Here is a 19657-nt window from a genome sequence, read left to right on the forward strand (position 1 = left end):
AAGTTATAAAGAACAAAATTACTAAATAGGCGGGTACCAAATAGACCCGAATGTATTTTGCCCCGTCCGCACAAAATCCTTGCAAAAATACTATATAGATTGAAGATTGTATGTTGAAACATTTTTTCTTTGATATACGACACTCTTTGTCTTCATTGTTTTTAAGTAGAAAAGTGAAACCATTTCATACACGTTTCCTCTAACCATGGCTTTAACGTTTGTTAGATACTTGAAACGGTTTCTTCTTTCCAAAAGTGTTGTGGGGTTCCTTTGATTCGGATTCATTATGGGGTAAGAGAGATAAGAAGGTATCAGATTCCCATAATTGGAGGATACTCATCATGTTGTTGAAGTGGTAATCTAGGACTACTTCAAGTCCTCCCTCCATTTTGAATTGGAGTGGAACTGCCTTTACCCTAACTTGGATCCGACTAAGCTGCCTTCCAAGCTAAGTGCTTAAGAAAGAAATGAATTGACTAAGATCTTCTGTTGTTTCAGGCAAGCAACTCTCCCAATCAAGGTTAGAACATAGTTAGATATGAGATTCGATTAACTAAACGCCAGCGATGAATTACTTGTACAACACAATACACGAGTTACAATCGATAGCAAATCTCACCAAACAGACGAAAACAAGAAAGGATTCCATTCCAAGACGAAGAAGATTCGATGCGATGCTATAAAAACAAGAACGATTAGATTCCATAAGAAGATCTAGCTGCAGTAAAGGATTTCGGAGATAATTGGCTTAGGAGGAACCCTAGGAACGATTAATATTTTCATTACTTTGCTTAACACCCTCCGAAAATATAATGTTTTGTTCAGTAGAAAAGCTAGCATTAATCTCATAACATTCAAAGATGGTATCAGAAGCAAACTTCTTTACAAACAAAATATTATCAAGTTCATCAAGACAGATGCAGACAATACAAGAATACAAAACAAATGCCAAGCTCTTTTTTTTATTACCGTACCAACCAAATAACATCCTACACTCAAGTAACCACCAACCAAGGAAAGCGAGGTGGCAACATCTGCTTCCCAAACCAAGAATCCACAAAATATCGGCTCCCGATACTACATACCGCACTTATAAGTTGATCGATAAGGAAGTACCTGGAAATTTTAACATTTGTTTGTGCTCTCATTCTGCTCTGGACTGACCAGCTCGAGAAGATAAAATGATGCCTACAATTAGGCCGTATAGAGCGAGCGCTTCCGCAAAGATAAGGATAAGAATCATCCCAACAAATAGCTTAGGCTGCTGAGCATTTGCCCTGAGAGAATCGCAAAACCAAAAACAAGTCAAGATACAGATGACGTTAACGTTTTCCATTCAAACATTCTCTGTGAGGAACAAACCTAACACCCGCATCACCAACAATTCCAATAGCCATACCAGCTGAGAGTCCAGCAAGACCACAAGCAAGACCAGACGAAAGGTGAGCGTATCCGTCAAATAGGTAGTAAGACTTAGCCTTAGGATTGATGCCGGTACTAATGATAACAGCAATAATAAGTCCATAAATACCCAAAACACCAGCCATAACCACAGGGACAATAGACTTCATAACCAACTCAGGTCTCATCACTCCCATTGAAGCCACACCAACACCACTCTTTGCTGTTCCATAAGCAGCTCCCATACCTAAAACCAAAATCCAGTAACAACATCTCATTTTACGCCCGACCCAATCACAATCACAAATCAATACCTAAAATCCAGATTCTGATCTAAGAACACTAATACATCGATCAATTAGTAGGCCAACGATTCTCATAAAAAGTCTCTAGAAGCAATCATCTGGATCAGATCAAAGGGAATGATACGAATTGGAAGAGAATCGAGTGAGAGGAGAAGGAAATGGCGTACAGGAGAAGACGAGAGCGGCGGCGGCGCCAAGGAAGCCGAAGAACGGAGCAGTTTCATCGCCGCTGAACGTAGACATCTTCTCGGATCTCAAAGTTTTGGATCGGATCGTTTGAATCTGGAGGGAGAGAGAGAGAATTGGATTTTGTTTTCAGATGAGTGGAAGAGAACGACGTAGTCTGTTTGTATAATAGAGTTGTTGTTGAACACGTTGTAATTTTGGGCCGGGTCGAAATTAAAGCCCATTTATCTTTTTCCATAAACGGGTCTACATGGGCTATTTTTTAACAACAGACCCATATAACTAAATGGGCTATTAAATCCATATAAACATCACTAATTGGGACCAAATAGAAATAGTATTTGGCAAATCTGTATATGGATTCAATATAATTTGTTTAGTCGCATGTAACAAGTTGTTGTGACAACGTGAAGAATTGAGAAGTACTCATGCAATCATTTTTTCTTTTTTTTTGATAAACCCTACCGGCTAATCTGGTCAGCCTCGGCAGAAACGCACCGAAATATTTTAGAGTGGACTTCTCACCGAAGGACTACCATACTGTCTGTTCTGAATTTGAAATGTTTTCCGACTAATGAAAGGGGATAGTCAGACCGGCTGCATTTCTAACTACCAGGTAAACCAATTGACCCAAGGCCTAACTGAGAGACTTCTCAAAACAAATATGATTTTTGTTTTCAGGGAGGATCGAACTCGGATCTACAAGTTTCACTATTCCCTAAATCTTCTCCTACCACTAGACCATAGATGTTTGGGCTACTCATGCAATCATAAGACATAGAAATGAAAGGTTTTATTTCTTTTTATGTCCCGTTTACAAGTCTCTGGGTAAATCACTTGAATAAATTCACAACCCAATTGATTAAAGTAACAATCAAAAAGAAACAAAAGTTCACTCCAAACAAGACTGCAAAACAAATAATGATAAAATAAATCTCTGCTTTGCTATGAATGCAACCACCAGCTCCTAGCCGTTGTTTCCATTCGACTCCACACATATAGCAAAAGGAATACCCACATCTATATATATCCATCAACCATGAAATTACAACATTAGGCGTAAACATAATCAACATTCCACGACGATAAATTAAAATTAATGTATAGTAGCTAGAGTCTAGAGAATGTGATTAGAGATGATACCTGCAGCTTACGTACTTTCCACGTTTAATTTTTGTCACATGTTAGAGCTTTCTCTTCGATACTTATGCTGATTTCTGAAACTAGTGTTTCTAGTGCAAGTTCATAAGCTAACTTATTAGTTTGATTTCCAGTCACCAGAAGAGGTGTGCTTGATGTCAATTGTTGTCTTATGCGTTGCACATCATACATTATCATTGCAATGCTATCTTTATCAGGCACTGATCTCCACATAACCTAAAAAGATGATAAGGACAAAACCTACTCAATTAGGAGATTTTTCTCGTCATCATAAATTTTTGTTTTGGTTAAAATGTTAAATTTATTTTAAAAAACAAGTTTGGCATGCAAAACTAATCAAAACCTAAAGAAATGTGTAAATATTTCAAGAACAATTTACCAGTTCAAAAATCTGAAAATGATCGCAGTAGATTGAGATATGAGTGATCCCCAAACTCACGGCTTCAGTTAGTCCTAGCTTCAATGCCATAAGTTCAGCCTCCAAAACTGTAATTGCGGAGTCATGAAGTGAACTTTTCACTTGAAACAAGAGATTGTCCTCTTGGCCGCAAATTGCAACACCAAATCCTGCCACAAACCCTCTTGTTTCCTCCCTTATCAAACCCTTGAAGTAAAGTCTATATAAATCAGAACTGGTGACGGTTTTTGGCCATCTTGAGTTCCCATATCCTCCAAGTATCTTTAAGGTTGTTTTCCTTAGGTTATATGACTCTTAATACACTTGTGAGAATAAGTTTGTTCTTGTTTGGTTTTGAATTAGTCTTTTGAAAATAAATCTCCTAGATTGTAGGAGTAACTTGTTGCTCTATTATTTAGATTATGTTTTAGTTTCCTTAGTTATCTACTAAGTTTGTTGGAGAAGACTTGCTCTTCACCGATTAGTTATTTAAGTCTATTATGCTAGTTATGCTTAGTAAAGTGTATCGATGAAAAAAAAGAAGCCAAGATTGATTTCATAAGAAGCAAGGTAAGATAATTTTCGGAAGTCTTGGATTTAGTAATGGTACGTAGTTAGTTTACTAAAACCAACATTTTTCATTCCAAATCGTAGTCAAATAGTTATATTAACAACATTTCGGGAATACAAGGAAAATTGAACCCAAAAAAAACAAAAAAACTTAGGAGGTATTATCAACTGGCCAAGTAAACGAGTCGAACTCATGCCACTGTAAAAGACAGCTAAATGCCAAAGTCACACTCTTTGTTTGTGTAAAATACATTCTTGAAACGAAAAAAGCACCAGTATAAAGAAGATGAGAACTGAGAAGCATAGCTAAATTAAAACATAACAAAGCACCACAAATCTTCGATGTTCAGAATTCAGCATTTACAGAAGACAACCATTGTATCTCTTAACCATTTAGTAGACATAAGGGAAAATGGCATGCCGATTAGCCGGATAATTCTCAAACTTCCGGAGATACCAACGGTGCGTTTCTCCAGCCGCGTATGTCAGATTAGCAGCCTACAAAAGAAAAACAAACACCCAAAAAGAAAAAACATAAGTACTATTTCTCAGAATCCAGAAAAAAGAAGCATTTCATTAGTGGATCTTGCAAATGAGAGAGTGAACCATACCACAAAACCAAAGAGTAACCAGATGGTTATATCTGTTCCTCCACTCGCAATCAGTAAACCCGCATACAAAACCTAAATTTCACAGCATCATATCATTAAAGAAGAGTTAAGAAAAATAGAAGAACGTTAAGATATCTACTAAGGAGGGTTTATTACAATTTCTGCCAAGAAATGTGGAGAAGACACCATCCCAAACCAATCTCCATACGGAATAATGTACTCTTTCGCTTGGCTCGGATTTTCCCGGAGCGATCCCTGCAATAACGTTTTGTATTCCACATGATCAAAAGACAGAAACAACGAGCAAAAACTATTTGTTAAACTTACAAGAATGGCGTGACAGCGGCGCTGATGTATCCATCCCCAAAGAAAAATGGCTCCACCAATCCACTGGAGTGATCCAAGCTTCATCAAAGGACTTATAGATGATAACAAGTTAAATTCAGGTGCTGAAGTATGGCTTTTCCCATTAGCAATGAACTCAGCCACTTGATTTCCTACGAATCCTGCTACCTCTGGAGCTATATTGGAGCAGAGTGACAAAGGAGCTGTTACATAGAAACTATAAAAACACAAATTAACGACAAACAAAAAGACAATCAAACTATGATAATATAAGGAGTTTCTTAAGGGACTTACAACAATCCTGCGAAATAACCGAGAATGTGCATCCGAGCAGAAGGGCTATATTTGAAAACATAGAATGACTCTATAAGCCGTCTCAAGACATGGATCTCCATCAGAAGAAGTAGAAACACCGCTCGCCACACTTTAAACCGATGCTCGACAGGAGTCATATTAGATTTATGAACGGAGAAAACATCTGAACCTCCGGCTAAACGGCTTGCAATGTCGGATAACTGGAACTCCTCAGAAGATAAAGGCGCCATTTTGCAAGCATACATCCAAGTTGCAGCAAGCAGGAGAGTTGTCCACACCACTCCAATAACATAAAAGTGTGCAAAGCATTTCTGAGGAATTGTAAACTTCTGCATATAGAGAGAATTACACATCTGAGAAAACAAGTGTAACACTGAAACCGGAGATTCAAACTAAAAGTGGTATGCTTTCTCGTTTTCAATCTGGATTAACAACAGAACGATGATATAAAACACGATTCAAGAGTCAAGAAATTAGCAAAAAAGCTGGAAAAACATCTGATTATATGAACAAATACAAACCCTTTTTCCACTTCAACCAGATGGGCAAATTCACAGACTTTACAATCTCAAATCAAAAACAGAACATTTCTGAAATTGAAACCAGAGATTCAAACTAAAACTGACATCAACTAATTGATCATTATAAGAACAAAGTTCAAACCTTTTTCACATCAACCAGATATCCAAACTTAAAAGTTGACAGAAATTAGGCAAAAGTTACAAACTTTAGAAGAATACCTGAGAAGAAGGGTGAAGAATCTTGCCTCTACCAGCGAAACTCAAAACGAGTTCACGAAAAGAGTTGAGCTTTGAAGTGGGTATCGAAGCAATCACCAAAGGAAGTATAGAGACGATCCAAACAGTGATCCAAGCGCCTCTAACCAACCACACAATCTCCAATTCCACCATACTTTTTTGTTTAGTGTTTCTTCTTCTCTGAAATCACGTTTAATCAATTTGAATAAGAGAACCCAAATCGGAGAAGAAACGTATAACGAGTTGCCGGAAACAGACGCAAGCAAAATCAGATATGCAAATTTGAAGAAACTTTGATTGAGTAAGCGACGGAGAAGTAAAGAATTCTTACTATTTTCTTCAATTCTCGTGCGAGGGAAAAACCAGTTGTGAAGTCAAGTGTTGTTGTTTTGAGTCATGCTTGTGATTTGTGATAATCTGGAATTATAAGTCAATGTTAATTTGTTAATTATGTAATTAGCGATAAGAACAAAAACGTTAACGCTAAATTAGGTGACAAAATACTCTTTTAACATTATTTTTTTTGCAACCACCACATGTATGATGTGTAGCATTTTTCCATCGGGTAACTTACTACAAGCCCAAACAAAATAAATTTATGAGCCATACAAAAAAATTGTTCACAAGCCCAGTAAGAAATGTGTACTTTTTAGTTAGCCTAGCCGAAGAGCATACACAACTGGTGAACCTCACTGAGGGTGTCTTAACTATCTCCTACTGTATGTAATAATTGAGAATTATTTTTGAAAAAAACTATACTATTCACATTTCTAAAGGTCTATTTTTATTTTTTTTTCCCTATGCAAATTAAATGTTAAAACGACATTTCTAAAGGTCTTGTATTACTAGCATATATGTTATCAGAATCGTAACGAATAAAAAATGACGATTTGAGTAGCCTTTGACTTTTGTAGTCAGATTTCTTTCTTTATTTCTTGAAAACTCGTTGACCGCAACATATTCTAGAACAAATGACTAGTATAACAAAATGAAAACGAAAAAGAAAAAAATAAAACAAGTATAATTTGAAATTCACTTAATACAATTACAATAAGAATAAACTGTATTAGTCATGGACTTTAAATAAGCCTGTATTATTCATATTATGGAAACCATAACTAGAGAGAGTAGTATTATATAAACGCTAATCAAGTTTCTTAATTCCTTAGTGGAGCTTGTTATTAAGTTATGCCTTTCAATCTTTGCAGTCAGCAACACATTCTGATTTGCTACTATAACACCTATTCTTGGATTTGGCCAAACAACAAGCACAAGTGAGATTTCTGTCTTTATTATCGCAATTCACTGACATGCAAAGTGTTTTAGCTGCATTGCTCGCTTCAACACTTTTTCCATTTTCACCTATATAAAAAGAAGTAACACGATCATTTGAGAATACCGATTATGAAAGATATGATTATGTTAAGGTGATGATGATCAAAAAGAAAACAATATATAGGCATACATTCATGAAGAGGAAATGAAGAAATGAGGATGATGCAAAGTATAAAAAATTGTGATGAAGACATTGTTGTGATACTTTTACAAAGCAAATACGTTTTGTTTTCTTGATGGTTAAAATTTCTATATCAAGTAAAGATTTATAACTTGAAATATATAATTAGTGGTTCTTGTTATATGGTGATCCATAAAAAAAGGTAGATTTTGTTTGGCTAGTTTTAATTTGTTTTCTTTACTATTTCTTTCTAATAGTATGGTTAACGTTTTCTTCTTTATTAAGTTGTTTATAATATAAACATTCTTTTATTTTGTAATCATTCTTAGAAATTGTCTTATTGATTTGTATTCTTTACTATTGCGTAGGTGCTAATACTATTTCGTCTTCAGAATGGTCTTGTAAATTTTAGATTTCGTAGGAGATCATGAAACACAAGAGTGGCCGAAGGATCTGTTCATAACGAAGTTGTTGGGCGATACATCATTTAGTAGACAAGGTTTGTGACATCTAGGTGCTTTTTTTTTTCTTCTATAAACAAGAGCACCTAGATATCATAAACCTTGTCTACTAAATGACATCTAGGTGCTTGTTGTGCTTACAGTTCTATTATTTATGTTACGTAGATGTTTCCTTACTTTTGAAACTAGATTTTAATTCGTAATATACTGCATGATGATTTATTTTTAGTTAGTATATTATATATATAAGTTTGCAAATTATATATTGTTATACAATATTTATGTTTTATAGTTTCTAATTGTTATTAAATAACGGTATACCACAAGTCCACGGACAATTGTTAATAAATTGAGAATTTAACCCGTAGTAAAACGGCATGTTATAATATTATTTTAAAATTTTAGAAATATTGATTTAAACCCGTCAGCCACATAATCTCGTTGCGATATAATATGTCCCGTAATTTCTTAATCTGTCCCATGATTTGTTTTATAAAAATAGTGATTTTTAAATTTAAATTATTATTTATTATATATTAAAGTTTGCAAATTATATCATTCGTTGAAATATTTATATTGTATGGTTTACAATTGTCACCACGGACAAGGGTTGATCACTTGGTAACGGAGTCTTGACTATTGAACTGACCAAGATCTTAGACTTGTCGCATAGCTTCTTGGCCCTGTCTTTAATTTTGTTTCTGCTTAGAGATGCGTTTGAGGATTTCACTTTTTTTTGTAAGGACCATATCTGCATGTCCACCAGGAGGGCAGCATATAACTGGGACTACATAGAGTATCACCAAAAGATAATGGAAACCCGTGACGATCCTTCGATTGTAGTAATGTAAGAAAATGAAACAAGTTTACGTTCACATTACCTAAAACACCAATCACCAATGAATCTAAAGTCAACATTTTCAGGAAAACATTTCCAAGACAGACCGTTGCAATTGCCGAACAAGGCAATAAATATTGGTCGTGGAAGAAGAGGAAGACGAAGACGAGGTAGAGGAAATCGTGGTCGACGAGGTGGGTTTGGTTAAACCCATTTAGTCGAAATTGGTTTCAAATCGTTTTCTTTTTCCTCTCTAGTTTTCATGCTTTGAAATCTTTGGTGTGCTTTGTTACTTTTTCCGCTTTGTTGATCTGTATGATCACCGTCGTACTATCTTGTAACAGTTTTATATAACTTTATAAAAAAAAAAAAAACAATCACCTAATTGACATACGTAAGTTATTATTCTTACCTTAAACGGAATCGTAAGATTATGATGATCCACTTTGCTTCTAAAAAAGGACCAAGGTCAACTTTAATTTGTTGAAAAAGGGGAAGGCTTGTTAATGGGATATCAGTTGACCTTGCTTAGAAAATGTGTGTGTCATGTATAATAAAGTAAGACTAGATTTTAACCCGCTCTATACCGCGGGACAATTTAGTTTTTAAAGGTAATATATATTAAAATTCGTAAATTTTATTTTTATAAAATATTTATATTGTACAGTTTATAATTGTTATTAAGTAAAGATATACCACGAATCTATGAGACAATTGTTAAAAAACTGAAGTTTTAACCTTTATTAAAACAACATATAAATAATATTTTAAAATTTTATAAATATTGATTCAAATACATCCACCATATAACCCAATTCTAAAATAAAACCCGTTTTGTAATTTCTTTACCCGTTCCGTGATATTTTTTTTTAAGTAATAGTTTTAAAAATTTAAGAATTATTTATTATATATAAAAGTTTTGCAAATTGTATCATTCTCTAGTACATTTATATTTTATAGTTTAATTTTATATATAGTAACATTATACATACCACATAACATTTTTGGTTTTATATAACCTTTTCTAAATTAAGGTGATTTGATATGTTTAATATTAGTGGTCTTAAAAAGAAAAAATCAAGATTTAACCCGTATTGAAACGGTGGATTAATTTTATTTTACTTTTTTATTAATGTTGATTCAAAAACCCGTCCCTCCAAATCCGTCTTGCCAAAAAGCCATTTATTTTATTAATATTAATTTTATTTATGATATGACTCTGAATTATAATCTAAACATTTTAGCTAATAACATAGGAATGCACCATATTTATTTAATAGGAGAATGTACCATATGACCCGAATGCACTTTTACCCAAATCCACCACAAAAATCTTGTAAAAATGCTATAGAGATAAGAAACGATAGTCGGTTTTGATAGGTATAATATTAGCAAATATATTAGTTAGCTTAAATTAGTTAAAGAGTACAAATTGAAAAGGTATATTACTCTTTATTCGAATATAGTATCAAAATTTATACAACACAAAGATTTGATAATTTTTTAATTGTTGAATACTTTTTTTGTGCTAATTTTTATGTGATTAAAATTTAATTGATTTTGTAGAAAAAATATTAAATTATTTTACGAACTTATTTGTTTAAAATTTGGTTATAGATAGATATTTGAATATTCGGTATATTTTGCTTCAGTTTAAGAAATCTTTGATGACCCGTTTTTAGATCGACTAAGCCCTATAATTAAGACATGAATATTGTCGTTAAATGATTTTGGTAACCTTAATGACGTCATTAAAAGATTTGTTTTTGATTAAAATTTGATAATGGCAATGTCATGTAATTAATTACAAAAATTAAGGTTACATTTAAAATGTACTTCCCAAATAATATAGTAGGATTTCAGTTTTGAGAAGCTGACCTCATTTTGACATCTTTTTTTTCTCAAACCTAAATAGTAAATACACTAATATGGATTTTAACGCGTTATTCACATAGTTATATTTATAAGATACATAAAAACTAATATTTAGTAGGTAAAATATTTTCCTAAGGATTCATCATTTATTAATATTTTAAATAATTACCAATTTTTATATGACAATCATCCATTTTTGTTTTGATATCTCAAACTTGTTCTAGAACTTCTATTATCTTTCTTTTTATTGTTGTTTATACTATATCATGTTTATGTTGCTTAGTTTTTTCTTATTTTTGTTAATTGGAAAAAATAAGTGTGTTGGGGCATCAAAAACGAGTTGAGATTTAGTGTTGATATAGTTTATGAGAACTTTATTCCAAAATGTATGGAATTTAGAATGAAGTTCAATGCTATTAGTTTAGTTATGTTTTTAAGATATATATATATATATATATATATATATATATAGTTATGTTTTTAATGCAACATCACGGTTTTCTCTAGCAAAGTGAAATTCCGAAATCTTTAAAAAACCAAAAACATCAACTCTCTCTTCTTTATTTCTCTACCTCAAAATTCAAAGATGGAGGCTAAGAATGACGTATAATCAAAAGGCTCGTCTGCGAAACATAATGTTATGAACATCAACTCTCTCTTCTTTATTTCTCTACCTCAAAATTCAAAGATGGAGGCTAAGAATGACGTATAATCAAAAGGCTCGTCTGCGAAACATAATGTTCGCATATTGCAACAGATGTATGTTGTAGCTACCAATGCCGGTTTTTAACAGATGACATCATCATCGCAGCTACACACGCCAAAAATTGCGCAAGAGAAGGTCACTGACCCAAATTTCCATCAAGCTGTTATGTTTTAATAATTATATTTATATTTATATTTAAACTCACTTTTGTGAAGTCGTAGATGGTAAGCCATTGTTCAACAATCTGCTGTATTTGTTTATCTTTTGTGTCTCTAGGATGAACTAAAGTTTTCTATTTTAATTATTGTGTAGTTTTAAGTCATTGACGATCGAGGGGCTTTGTATTTGTCAACTTCAATAATGAGAGTGCTGCAACTGTGTCAATATGAGAGATGGACGTAAAGATTTGTATTAATGTAAATGATTATTTGAAAATTTACTTAAAAATATTATATTATTAAAAATATTTTAAGGATTGCATTTTTAATGACTGTAAGAGATTTTTAGTGGATTTGAGTAGAGTAAACGTACAAAATTTCAAATCTCATGATTTAAGTGCGTTCTAGGAAGATTTTACGATAAATCATAACAATTTTTTTAAGTCCATTAGGTTTCGAGATCAAATGTATGACCAAGTTTTAAAATTTTTTTTTTTTTCTTTTTTACGTCAAAACAAATTCATTGATTAAATAGAGTTGTTACGAGGATGTTTCTGAAGCCAATTAGGAAGAATTCCAGAATCAGAATAAAAACAAGATAAAATGCAACCAAATTTCGCCAAATCATGTGCTATTTTATTACCCTCCCTCTTGATGAATTTAAATTGAATGCTACTGAATTTTGCTGTCCAAAGCTGAATATCTGTGAGTAGATTCGCTAACGAACAATGTGAAGTAGAGTTAGTAAGTAGTTGTATCAAAGTTTGACAATCTCTTTCCATTGTGACATGTGTATAGCCTCAAATCCAAGTTTGTTGAAGTGCTGTCAGTAACGCCTTTGTTTCTGCTTCTAGCGGTGTGCTTGTATGGTCTAGTATCATTGAGCCCCATGTTCCGGTGTCCCATTATGGTTTCTAAGAATCCAACCTCCAGTAGCCTTTAGATCTTGCACATTAAAACTAGCATCGAAATTGCATTTTGTGTATGGCATATGTGGGTAAAAAAAATTTCTATATATGAATATGAATATGAACTATTGGTAGAATCAAAATCGCAACTTAACAACCGTTAACGAGCATTACAGAATCAACATTTGGCGGTGTTAAATTTTAATCTTACATATTTTTATCTATATATAAACTATTTTTACAAGAATTTAGGATTATGTTGTCATAGTCTAGTGCGATTTAACCCCAAAAAAAAATTCTAGTGGGAACACGTGGGGTTTAATATCCCTTTAAACTCGGACTCGAATCCTCTAAGACCATCCTCATTGGTCATAAAAATAGGGAGTCTTTAAATATAAAATGAATAAAAATAATAATAATAAAATAATTGAAAGAATCAAGGAGAGATGTGTGTCCTTCTATGGATATTGAAGACCCTTTAACACTTATTTAAAGACACTTTCTTTCATGTGTCTCCTTTTAAATAGTCAATTTATTTTTGATATTAAAATATTAAATATTTTGGTTTTGAGACACTCAAAAGAATAGTTCATATCATTGAAGATGCTCTAAGGAGTGAACTCGTGGTCTAGTGGTAACACGGCTTATTGTTTATATCTAAAGAAAATTACACAAAGGCGTGTTCAAATCTTGTTGGACATGTAGTCCATTTCTTTTGTTTTTTTCACATAAGGTTACAATAATTTGATGTTACAATATCCACAAATGAAAAGGTTGGCTTATTGGCTACATGCTCCATTAATATTTCACAAGGTCACTGTTCCAAATTCCTGGTGGGCATGTTTAACTTTTATATTTTTTTCCCCTCTTAAGGAAACCCAAAGTTTAGGGAGGTCTTCTTTATCATATTTGGAACATCTTGTTGAAAGAATGGATTTTATGATCGATGTACCAGATTCTGGCGTTGTGGCTGCTCTTGGGTACGGTGCAAAATCCAGTGTACCATTTCAACATGGGCTGTCTCATTATGTAGGGAGGACATTCATTGAGCCATCACAGAAGATCAGAGAATTTAGAAGAGAAGAGAGTTGTTGTGTGTGTGTGTGTGTGTTTATCATCTCTTTCATTCTAAATACTATTGTTCTTCATTCTCTTAATCCAAAATACTTTCTACACTCTCATTCCGCATATTCTAACAACACGTGCCTCAAGAAACCGCAAAATAATTTTCTTTTCATTAAATACTAATTTCTTCAAATTCAATATTAATACTCTCGTATCCCTTTTGTATGCCTAACATTTTATATCTAACAAGAGACAAAAAGAACATAGCAAAACTAGAAAAGCTTAAGCATAAATATAATAAAAATTAAAAGAATTTTATCTTTTTATCCAAGCTAATGTATAATGATATCTAGTTGATGTAAAAGAAAGTATAATGAGGAAATAATAAATTCCATTAAAAAGAAAAAGTGAAGACCTAAAAAAAGTTATTGTCTGCAAATTAAAAAGAAGTGTATATGATCAAATTAAATATTAAGAAAAAGAATAAATATTATTAAAAGCTACATATATTTCATATGTAAAAATAAATGCTGGTGACTCAACCACATTATATTAGGTCATTTAAATTTTATGGGAAAATATCTTTTCTAAAATTCTAAATTCTAAAGCTTATCTAAATTTTAGTTAAGAGATTTAAAATCTAATGAGCTAACCGGAAATCATGAGAAAAGAGGTGGAAATTTAAGACATCCGTCTTCTTTCATCCCTTTTAATACAATGATCAACGATTGCGGTCTATTGGAATTTCCATATTTAGGTGACTGGTTATCATGGCGAGGATGGCAGGATAAGAAACCGATCCGGTGTCGTTTGGATCGGGCTTTAGCTAATGAGGATTGGCATGAGATTTTTTGCAATTCTTTCGTTGAATATTTAACAATGATGGCCTCTGATCATTCACCGGTCATTGCAACTTTAACGGATAAGATACCACGCGGAAAACAAAGTTTTAGGTTTGACAAAAGATGGATTGGTAAAGAAGGTTTATTAGAGGCAATTGCAGATGGGTGGAATTTAGAAAATGGATTAAGGGAGAGTAATTTTGTGGACAAATTGACGAGTTGTAGACGGTCTATTTCCCAATGGCGGAAGAAATTATCCCCTTATGGACGAAAAACAATAGAGGATTTGAAGTCAGAGTTAGCTGTAGCTCAGAGTGATGATCTCAGAACACCGGAAGAAATAACGGATTTAAACATGCGGTTAAAAGAGGCGTATCGGGATGAAGAGTTATATTGGTATCAAAAGAGTCGGAGTCTGTGGATGAAAGAAGGTGATCAAAATTCGAAATACTTTCACGCTCTAACAAAGCAGAGACGTGCTAGGAACCGAATAACCGGCCTCCATGATGAAAATGGAGTTTGGTCTGCAGAGGAAAAAGATATTCAAAAGATAGCGGTGTCTTATTTTGAGAATTTGTTCACAACGACAGATCCTCAAGTGATGGAGGATTCTTTGGCAGAAATTCAGATTTCAATAACGGATCAGATAAACGTATTTCTAACAAAACCCGCGACAGAAATTGAGGTTAGAACGGCTCTATTTATGATGCATCCGGAAAAAGCACCAGGCCCAGACGGTATGACTGCTTTGTTTTTTCAAAAAGCATGGGACACCGTTAAAGAGGATCTGGTGTTTTTGGTAAACTCATTTCTTGAAGATGGAGTGTTTGATAAACGGTTAAATACGACAAATATTTGTCTTATTCCAAAAACGGAATGACCGACTGGAATGACCGAATTACGGCCTATTAGTCTTTGTAATGTTGGTTATAAAGTTATTTCAAAAATCCTTTGTCAAAGATTAAAAACGGTTTTGCCAAACCTTATTTCGGAAACACAATCTGCTTTTGTGGAAGGGCGCCTAATCTCGGATAATATTCTTATAGCTCAGGAGATGTTTCATGGGCTTAGAACTAACACATCTTGTAAAGGAAAATTTATGGCCATTAAAACTGATATGAGCAAAGCTTACGATCGGGTGGAATGGAAATTTATTGAGGAATTATTAAGAAAAATGGGTTTCTGCGAAAAGTGGATTTCATGGATAATGTGGTGTATAACAACAGTTCAATATCGGGTTCTTATTAATGGACAACCTAGAGGCTTGATAATACCGGGGAGAGGTTTAAGACAAGGAGATCCACTGTCTCCTTACCTATTTATTCTATGTACGGAGGTGCTTATTGCGAATATTCGGAAAGCTGAACAATAAAAATTGATTACTGGTATGAAAGTAGCTACGGCAAGCCCCTCGGTATCTCATCTGTTATTTGCAGATGATAGTTTATTCTTTTCCAAAGCTAGCAAAGAGCAGTGTGGAGTAATCTTGGAAATTTTAAAGCATTATGAAACGGTTTCAGGACAACAAATAAATTTTACAAAGTCTTCGATACAGTTTGGTCATAAGGTCGATGATTCACTTAAGGCAGAAATAAAAGCAACATTGGGAATCACTAATCTTGGTGGTATGGGCTCCTATCTTGGTTTACCAGAAAGTCTAGGTGGATCTAAAACAAAAATCTTCTCTTTTGTTAGAGATAGATTACAAAATAGGATAAATGGATGGTCAGCTAAGTTTTTATCGAAAGGAGGAAAAGAGGTGATGATTAAATCGGTAGCTACGGCATTACCAACTTATGTTATGTCTTGCTATAGACTACCGAAAACAATCACATCGAAGCTCACGAGTGCGATCGCAAAATTCTGGTGGAGTTCAAATGGTGAATCTAGAGGTATGCATTGGATGGCATGGGATAAGGTGTGTTATAGTAAATCGGAAGGGGGTTTGGGTTTTCGTAATGTTGACGATTTTAATTCGGCTCTTCTAGCTAAACAATTATGGCGTTTAATCACGGTTCCAGATTCACTCTTTGCGAGGGTTTTTAAAGGACGTTATTTTCGGAAAACCAACCCTTTGGATAATATAAAATCATACTCTCCATCCTATGGTTGGAGGAGTATTTGCTCAGCTAGATCTCTGCTTAATAAAGGACTTATTAAAAGAGTCGGTTCTGGAGAATCCATCTCAGTTTGGAAGGATCCGTGGATTCCAACTCAATTCCCGAGACCAGCATTAAAAAATGGTTACGCTTTTGATCCTTCTTTGAAGGTGAAAAGTCTTATAGACTCACGGACAAATTTCTGGAATATTGATCTTTTACAAGAGCTTTTTGATCCGGAAGATGTCTCGTTAATAAGTGCTTTGCACTTGGGTGCGTCAACTAAGGAAGATATCCTAGGTTGGCATTTCACAAAATCTGGAAAATATACAGTTAAATCTGGATATCATACGGCGAGGTTAAAAACTTTGGATGCTAACTTTTCTTTTTTTGGCCCAGACATCAAAGTCTTAAAAGCATTCTCATGGAAAGTACAGTGTCCGCCCAAGTTACGTCACTTCTTGTGGCAAATTTTAGCGGGATGTGTACCAGTAACGGACAATCTACGAAAACGCGGAATAAGCTGTGAGATAGGATGTAGCAGATGTGGTGCTCTAGAAGAAACCATTAACCACACGCTTTTCTTATGCCATCCTGCTCGTCAGATTTGCGCACTTTCACAGATACCTACGGTCCCAGGAAAATTTCCTTATGCATCTATATATGCAAATTTGGATCATTTATTTTGGCGCATACCTTTGGAATTTGATTCATCTTCATTTCCATGGATAATTTGGTATATTTGGAAAGCACGAAATGAAAAAATCTTTGATAATGTGGATAAAGATCCTCTAGAGATCTTACATTTGGCGGAAAAAGAGTCAGACTTGTGGAAGTCCGCTCAACTTGAGCTTCACAACGAAAATTTTGGTTCTTTCAATTTGGAAGATCGTAATCGAGTGCGGCATTTTTCTTTAGACAACAATTATTCTGGATATCGTTGTTTTGTAGATGGATCTTGGAAAGATACCGACAAGTTTTCAGGCTTAGGATGGTATTGTACATCATCAACTGGAGAGACATCAACTTTGGGAGCTGCCAATCTCAGAAGAAGTCTATCTCCTTTACATCCCGAGGTGGAAGCTCTCCTCTGGGCGATGAAGTGTATGATTGGTGCCGACAACCAAGATGTAGTTTTTCTTACAGACTGTTCAGATCTGGTGGAGATGGTGTCTTCCTCAACTGAATGGCCGGCTTTCTCATCGTATTTGGAGGAGTTACAGAGCGACAAGAATGAGTTCACAAACTTTTCTCTATCTTTAATCTCTCGTAGTACTAATGTTAAAGCGGATTTTTTGGCACGAAAAGTTCGTACCCAACCGCTTCATATTACATTTGTAAACAACATTCCTCAGGATTGGCTTGTTTGAGTCCTAATTAATTTTCGGATGACAAAAAAAAAAAAAGATTTAAAATCTAAACTAGATTTTAATCCGCGGTACACCGCGGTGACAATTCATTTTTTTAAATTAATATATATAAAAATTTGTAAATTATTTTATAGTTTACCATTGTTACTAAGTAACGTCCTGCCAAACCCGTCCACAAAAAAAACTATTTATTTTATTAATATTGATCTTATTTATAATATGTTTATGAATCATTGTCAAAATATTTTAGTCGTTGCGGGACGTTGAACCCACACATTTTTCGCCAATTGGTTAATATATGTTCATTCTTAAAATTTCAAATCACAAAATATGACGAAATTTTTTTTGAGATTTTTTTTAAACTCTATATATTATATAATGATGTTAATTATTTTTGATAGATTAAACTTTTTATAAATTCAAATATTAATAATGTTTTATGAAGTTTAAATATACAAATAATAATATTTAAAAATTTAATATTTTTTGCCTTTTAGGTAATGATATAATAACTCTAAAAGCAAAAATTTAGAAGATTTAAATCTTTAAATAAATATTTTTATGCCTAAATTATTAATGTCAGTAGCATGACATTGTAAATAAGTTCAAATACATGATTTGTTTATTTAAACAAAAAACGTTTAGTAAGAACAATATTTATTTAAACAAAAAACTTTGTTTTAAAATATTGTTAATAAAATACGTTAATGCTAATTTTAAGGGATTCATGTGAAGTTTGTTTGGATTAAATTTGATTGATAATGTGATTGACAATTTAAATTAAAAATTTAAAGTAAAATTAATTATTTTGGAAAAAAGATTTAATGCTAATGGCATTGGATTGTAAATAAGTCGAACTCTAGGATTTATTTGCTAAAATGGCTGCAAAAATGTATATCTACTAGATTTTAACCCGCGGTATACCGCGGGGCTATATCTTTTTAAAAAAATAAAAAATTAATTTGTTTAGTAGATTAAATAAATATTAATTATTATTTTTATTTTCTAAATGTACAACTCTTATATATATATATTATTTAGTATACAATTACTATGTTTAATTTTTACTGTTTAAAAATATAGAAAGAATAACAAACAGTTTATTAAGTTAAAATTTAGATTATAACTAAACAATTCAAATTTTAATTATATTTGTTTTATTAATATAATGATATTTTAATTTATATATATATATATATGATTTCACCTGTGGTATACGGTCTCGTATTATTATCGATCCCAAGCCGTCATATCATCTAATATCGTTCAGTGAAATTAAACATTTCTAATAGATTCACCCATGCTATACTGTCTCGTATTACCTATCGACCCAAACTCGTCATACCATCTAACCCAGTTCAGCGAAATTAAAAATTATTTTGTTATTTTTGTTTTAATAATACTTTAACTTAAATGATATATAATTCAAATAAATTTAAAGTTTTTATTTCAAATTGTTATTTAATTGTTTTAAAGTTCATATATTATAAATATTCTAAACCCGTCTTATCATCTAATCCTGTTCTGTAAAATTAAAAATTATTTTTTATTTTTTGTTTGAATAATATTTTTATTAAAAGATTTATAATTCACATCAGGAATATTAGATAAGGAAATGCTACAAATTAGGAATATTAATTAATTGATAATAATTGATGGCAATGACATCCCTTGTAAATAAGTTTCAACTTGAGGATTTATTTGCTAAAATGACTGCAAAAATGTATATATAAATATACACATTTTTGCAGCCATTTTGTGAAATAAATCCTGGAGTTGGAACTTATTTACAATGGTTGCCACTGGCTTTTAATTATTGTGTTTTTCAGC

The 19657-nt window shown here is 32.9% G+C and overlaps 4 protein-coding genes, 2 long non-coding RNA genes, 1 other non-coding gene and 3 pseudogenes across 14 annotated transcripts; 4 read left to right on the top strand and 6 right to left on the bottom strand.

Annotated features, from left to right (window-relative positions):
* Positions 1–128: 128 nt before the first annotated feature.
* On the bottom strand, positions 129–2072 carry AT2G16510 (ATPase, F0/V0 complex, subunit C protein). The gene is made up of 3 exons (NM_127205.5): positions 1874–2072; positions 1363–1648; positions 129–1277 (listed from the first exon to the last, which is right to left on the bottom strand). Exons 1-3 carry the CDS (start codon positions 1947–1949, stop codon positions 1145–1147), a joined length of 495 nt encoding a protein of 164 aa, NP_179244.1. The 5' UTR covers positions 1950–2072; the 3' UTR covers positions 129–1144.
* AT2G06655 lies at positions 137–463 on the top strand. Its single transcript, NR_140161.1, has one exon. It is a non-coding gene; the product is annotated as an other RNA (long non-coding RNA).
* A 987-nt stretch (positions 2073–3059) lies between the features above and the next one.
* On the bottom strand, positions 3060–3718 carry AT2G16520 (RING/U-box protein with C6HC-type zinc finger protein; the record flags this gene model as incomplete). The annotated part of the gene is made up of 2 exons (NM_127206.2): positions 3433–3718; positions 3060–3269 (listed from the first exon to the last, which is right to left on the bottom strand). Exons 1-2 carry the CDS (start codon positions 3520–3522, stop codon positions 3060–3062), a joined length of 300 nt encoding a protein of 99 aa, NP_179245.1. The 5' UTR covers positions 3523–3718.
* A 350-nt stretch (positions 3719–4068) lies between these two features.
* Positions 4069–6548, bottom strand: AT2G16530 (3-oxo-5-alpha-steroid 4-dehydrogenase family protein). 5 transcript variants are annotated; one of them, NM_127207.4, is made up of 7 exons: positions 6381–6548; positions 6032–6229; positions 5271–5620; positions 4959–5193; positions 4788–4886; positions 4632–4703; positions 4069–4518 (listed from the first exon to the last, which is right to left on the bottom strand). In NM_127207.4, exons 2-7 carry the CDS (start codon positions 6200–6202, stop codon positions 4414–4416), a joined length of 1032 nt encoding a protein of 343 aa, NP_565389.1. In that variant the 5' UTR covers positions 6203–6229; positions 6381–6548; the 3' UTR covers positions 4069–4413. The 5 variants fall into 5 exon arrangements, with proteins under 5 accessions (NP_565389.1, NP_001325182.1, NP_001325183.1 ...); NM_001335478.1 differs by having other exon boundaries at positions 4788–5193; NM_001335479.1 differs by having other exon boundaries at positions 4104–4518; positions 6032–6461.
* Positions 6549–6971: 423 nt separating this feature from the next.
* On the bottom strand, positions 6972–7637 carry AT2G16535 (maternally expressed family protein). The gene is made up of 2 exons (NM_001084429.2): positions 7515–7637; positions 6972–7411 (listed from the first exon to the last, which is right to left on the bottom strand). The coding sequence occupies exons 1-2, from the start codon at positions 7576–7578 to the stop codon at positions 7245–7247; spliced, it is 231 nt and encodes a 76-aa protein (NP_001077898.1). The 5' UTR covers positions 7579–7637; the 3' UTR covers positions 6972–7244.
* Positions 7638–7954: 317 nt separating this feature from the next.
* MIR5013 lies at positions 7955–8113 on the top strand. The gene has a single exon (NR_140162.1). It is a non-coding gene; the product is annotated as a microRNA ath-MIR5013 precursor (primary transcript).
* Positions 8114–11316: 3203 nt separating this feature from the next.
* On the bottom strand, positions 11317–11531 carry AT2G06685. Its single transcript, NR_140163.1, has one exon. It is a non-coding gene; the product is annotated as an other RNA (long non-coding RNA).
* Positions 11532–12069: 538 nt separating this feature from the next.
* Positions 12070–12542, bottom strand: AT2G16540 (annotated as a pseudogene; the record flags this gene model as incomplete). Its single annotated transcript has 1 exon — positions 12070–12542.
* Positions 12543–13390: 848 nt separating this feature from the next.
* Positions 13391–13699, top strand: AT2G16550 (annotated as a pseudogene). Its single transcript has one exon.
* A 441-nt stretch (positions 13700–14140) lies between these two features.
* AT2G16560 lies at positions 14141–17827 on the top strand (annotated as a pseudogene; the record flags this gene model as incomplete). Its single annotated transcript has 1 exon — positions 14141–17827.
* Between the last annotated feature and the right edge of the window lie 1830 nt (positions 17828–19657).

This window comes from Arabidopsis thaliana, chromosome 2, assembly GCF_000001735.4.
Source record: "Arabidopsis thaliana chromosome 2, partial sequence".
NCBI classification, from domain to species: Eukaryota; Viridiplantae; Streptophyta; class Magnoliopsida; order Brassicales; family Brassicaceae; genus Arabidopsis; species Arabidopsis thaliana.

What these genes read in the sequence shown, in the direction of transcription:
- AT2G16510 (NM_127205.5), bottom strand. Translation starts at nt 1,949, where the DNA reads ATGTCTACGTTCAGCGGCGATGAAACTGCTCCGTTCTTCGGCTTCCTT. An exon ending in CGCCGCTCTCGTCTTCTCCT is followed by an intron (nt 1,649 to 1,873) that starts GTACGCCATTTC and finishes TTTTGGTTTTAG; the next exon opens with GTATGGGAGCTGCTTATGGA. An exon ending in GTTGGTGATGCGGGTGTTAG is followed by an intron (nt 1,278 to 1,362) that starts GTTTGTTCCTCA and finishes CGATTCTCTCAG; the next exon opens with GGCAAATGCTCAGCAGCCTA.
- AT2G16530 (NM_001335478.1), bottom strand. Translation starts at nt 6,202, where the DNA reads ATGGTGGAATTGGAGATTGTGTGGTTGGTTAGAGGCGCTTGGATCACT. An exon ending in GGTTATTTCGCAGGATTGTT is followed by an intron (nt 5,194 to 5,270) that starts GTAAGTCCCTTA and finishes GTGTTTTTATAG; the next exon opens with TTTCTATGTAACAGCTCCTT. An exon ending in CACATTTCTTGGCAGAAATT is followed by an intron (nt 4,704 to 4,787) that starts GTAATAAACCCT and finishes TGTGAAATTTAG; the next exon opens with GTTTTGTATGCGGGTTTACT.
- AT2G16535 (NM_001084429.2), bottom strand. Translation starts at nt 7,578, where the DNA reads ATGTCTTCATCACAATTTTTTATACTTTGCATCATCCTCATTTCTTCA. An exon ending in TTCATTTCCTCTTCATGAAT is followed by an intron (nt 7,412 to 7,514) that starts GTATGCCTATAT and finishes CTTTTTATATAG; the next exon opens with GTGAAAATGGAAAAAGTGTT.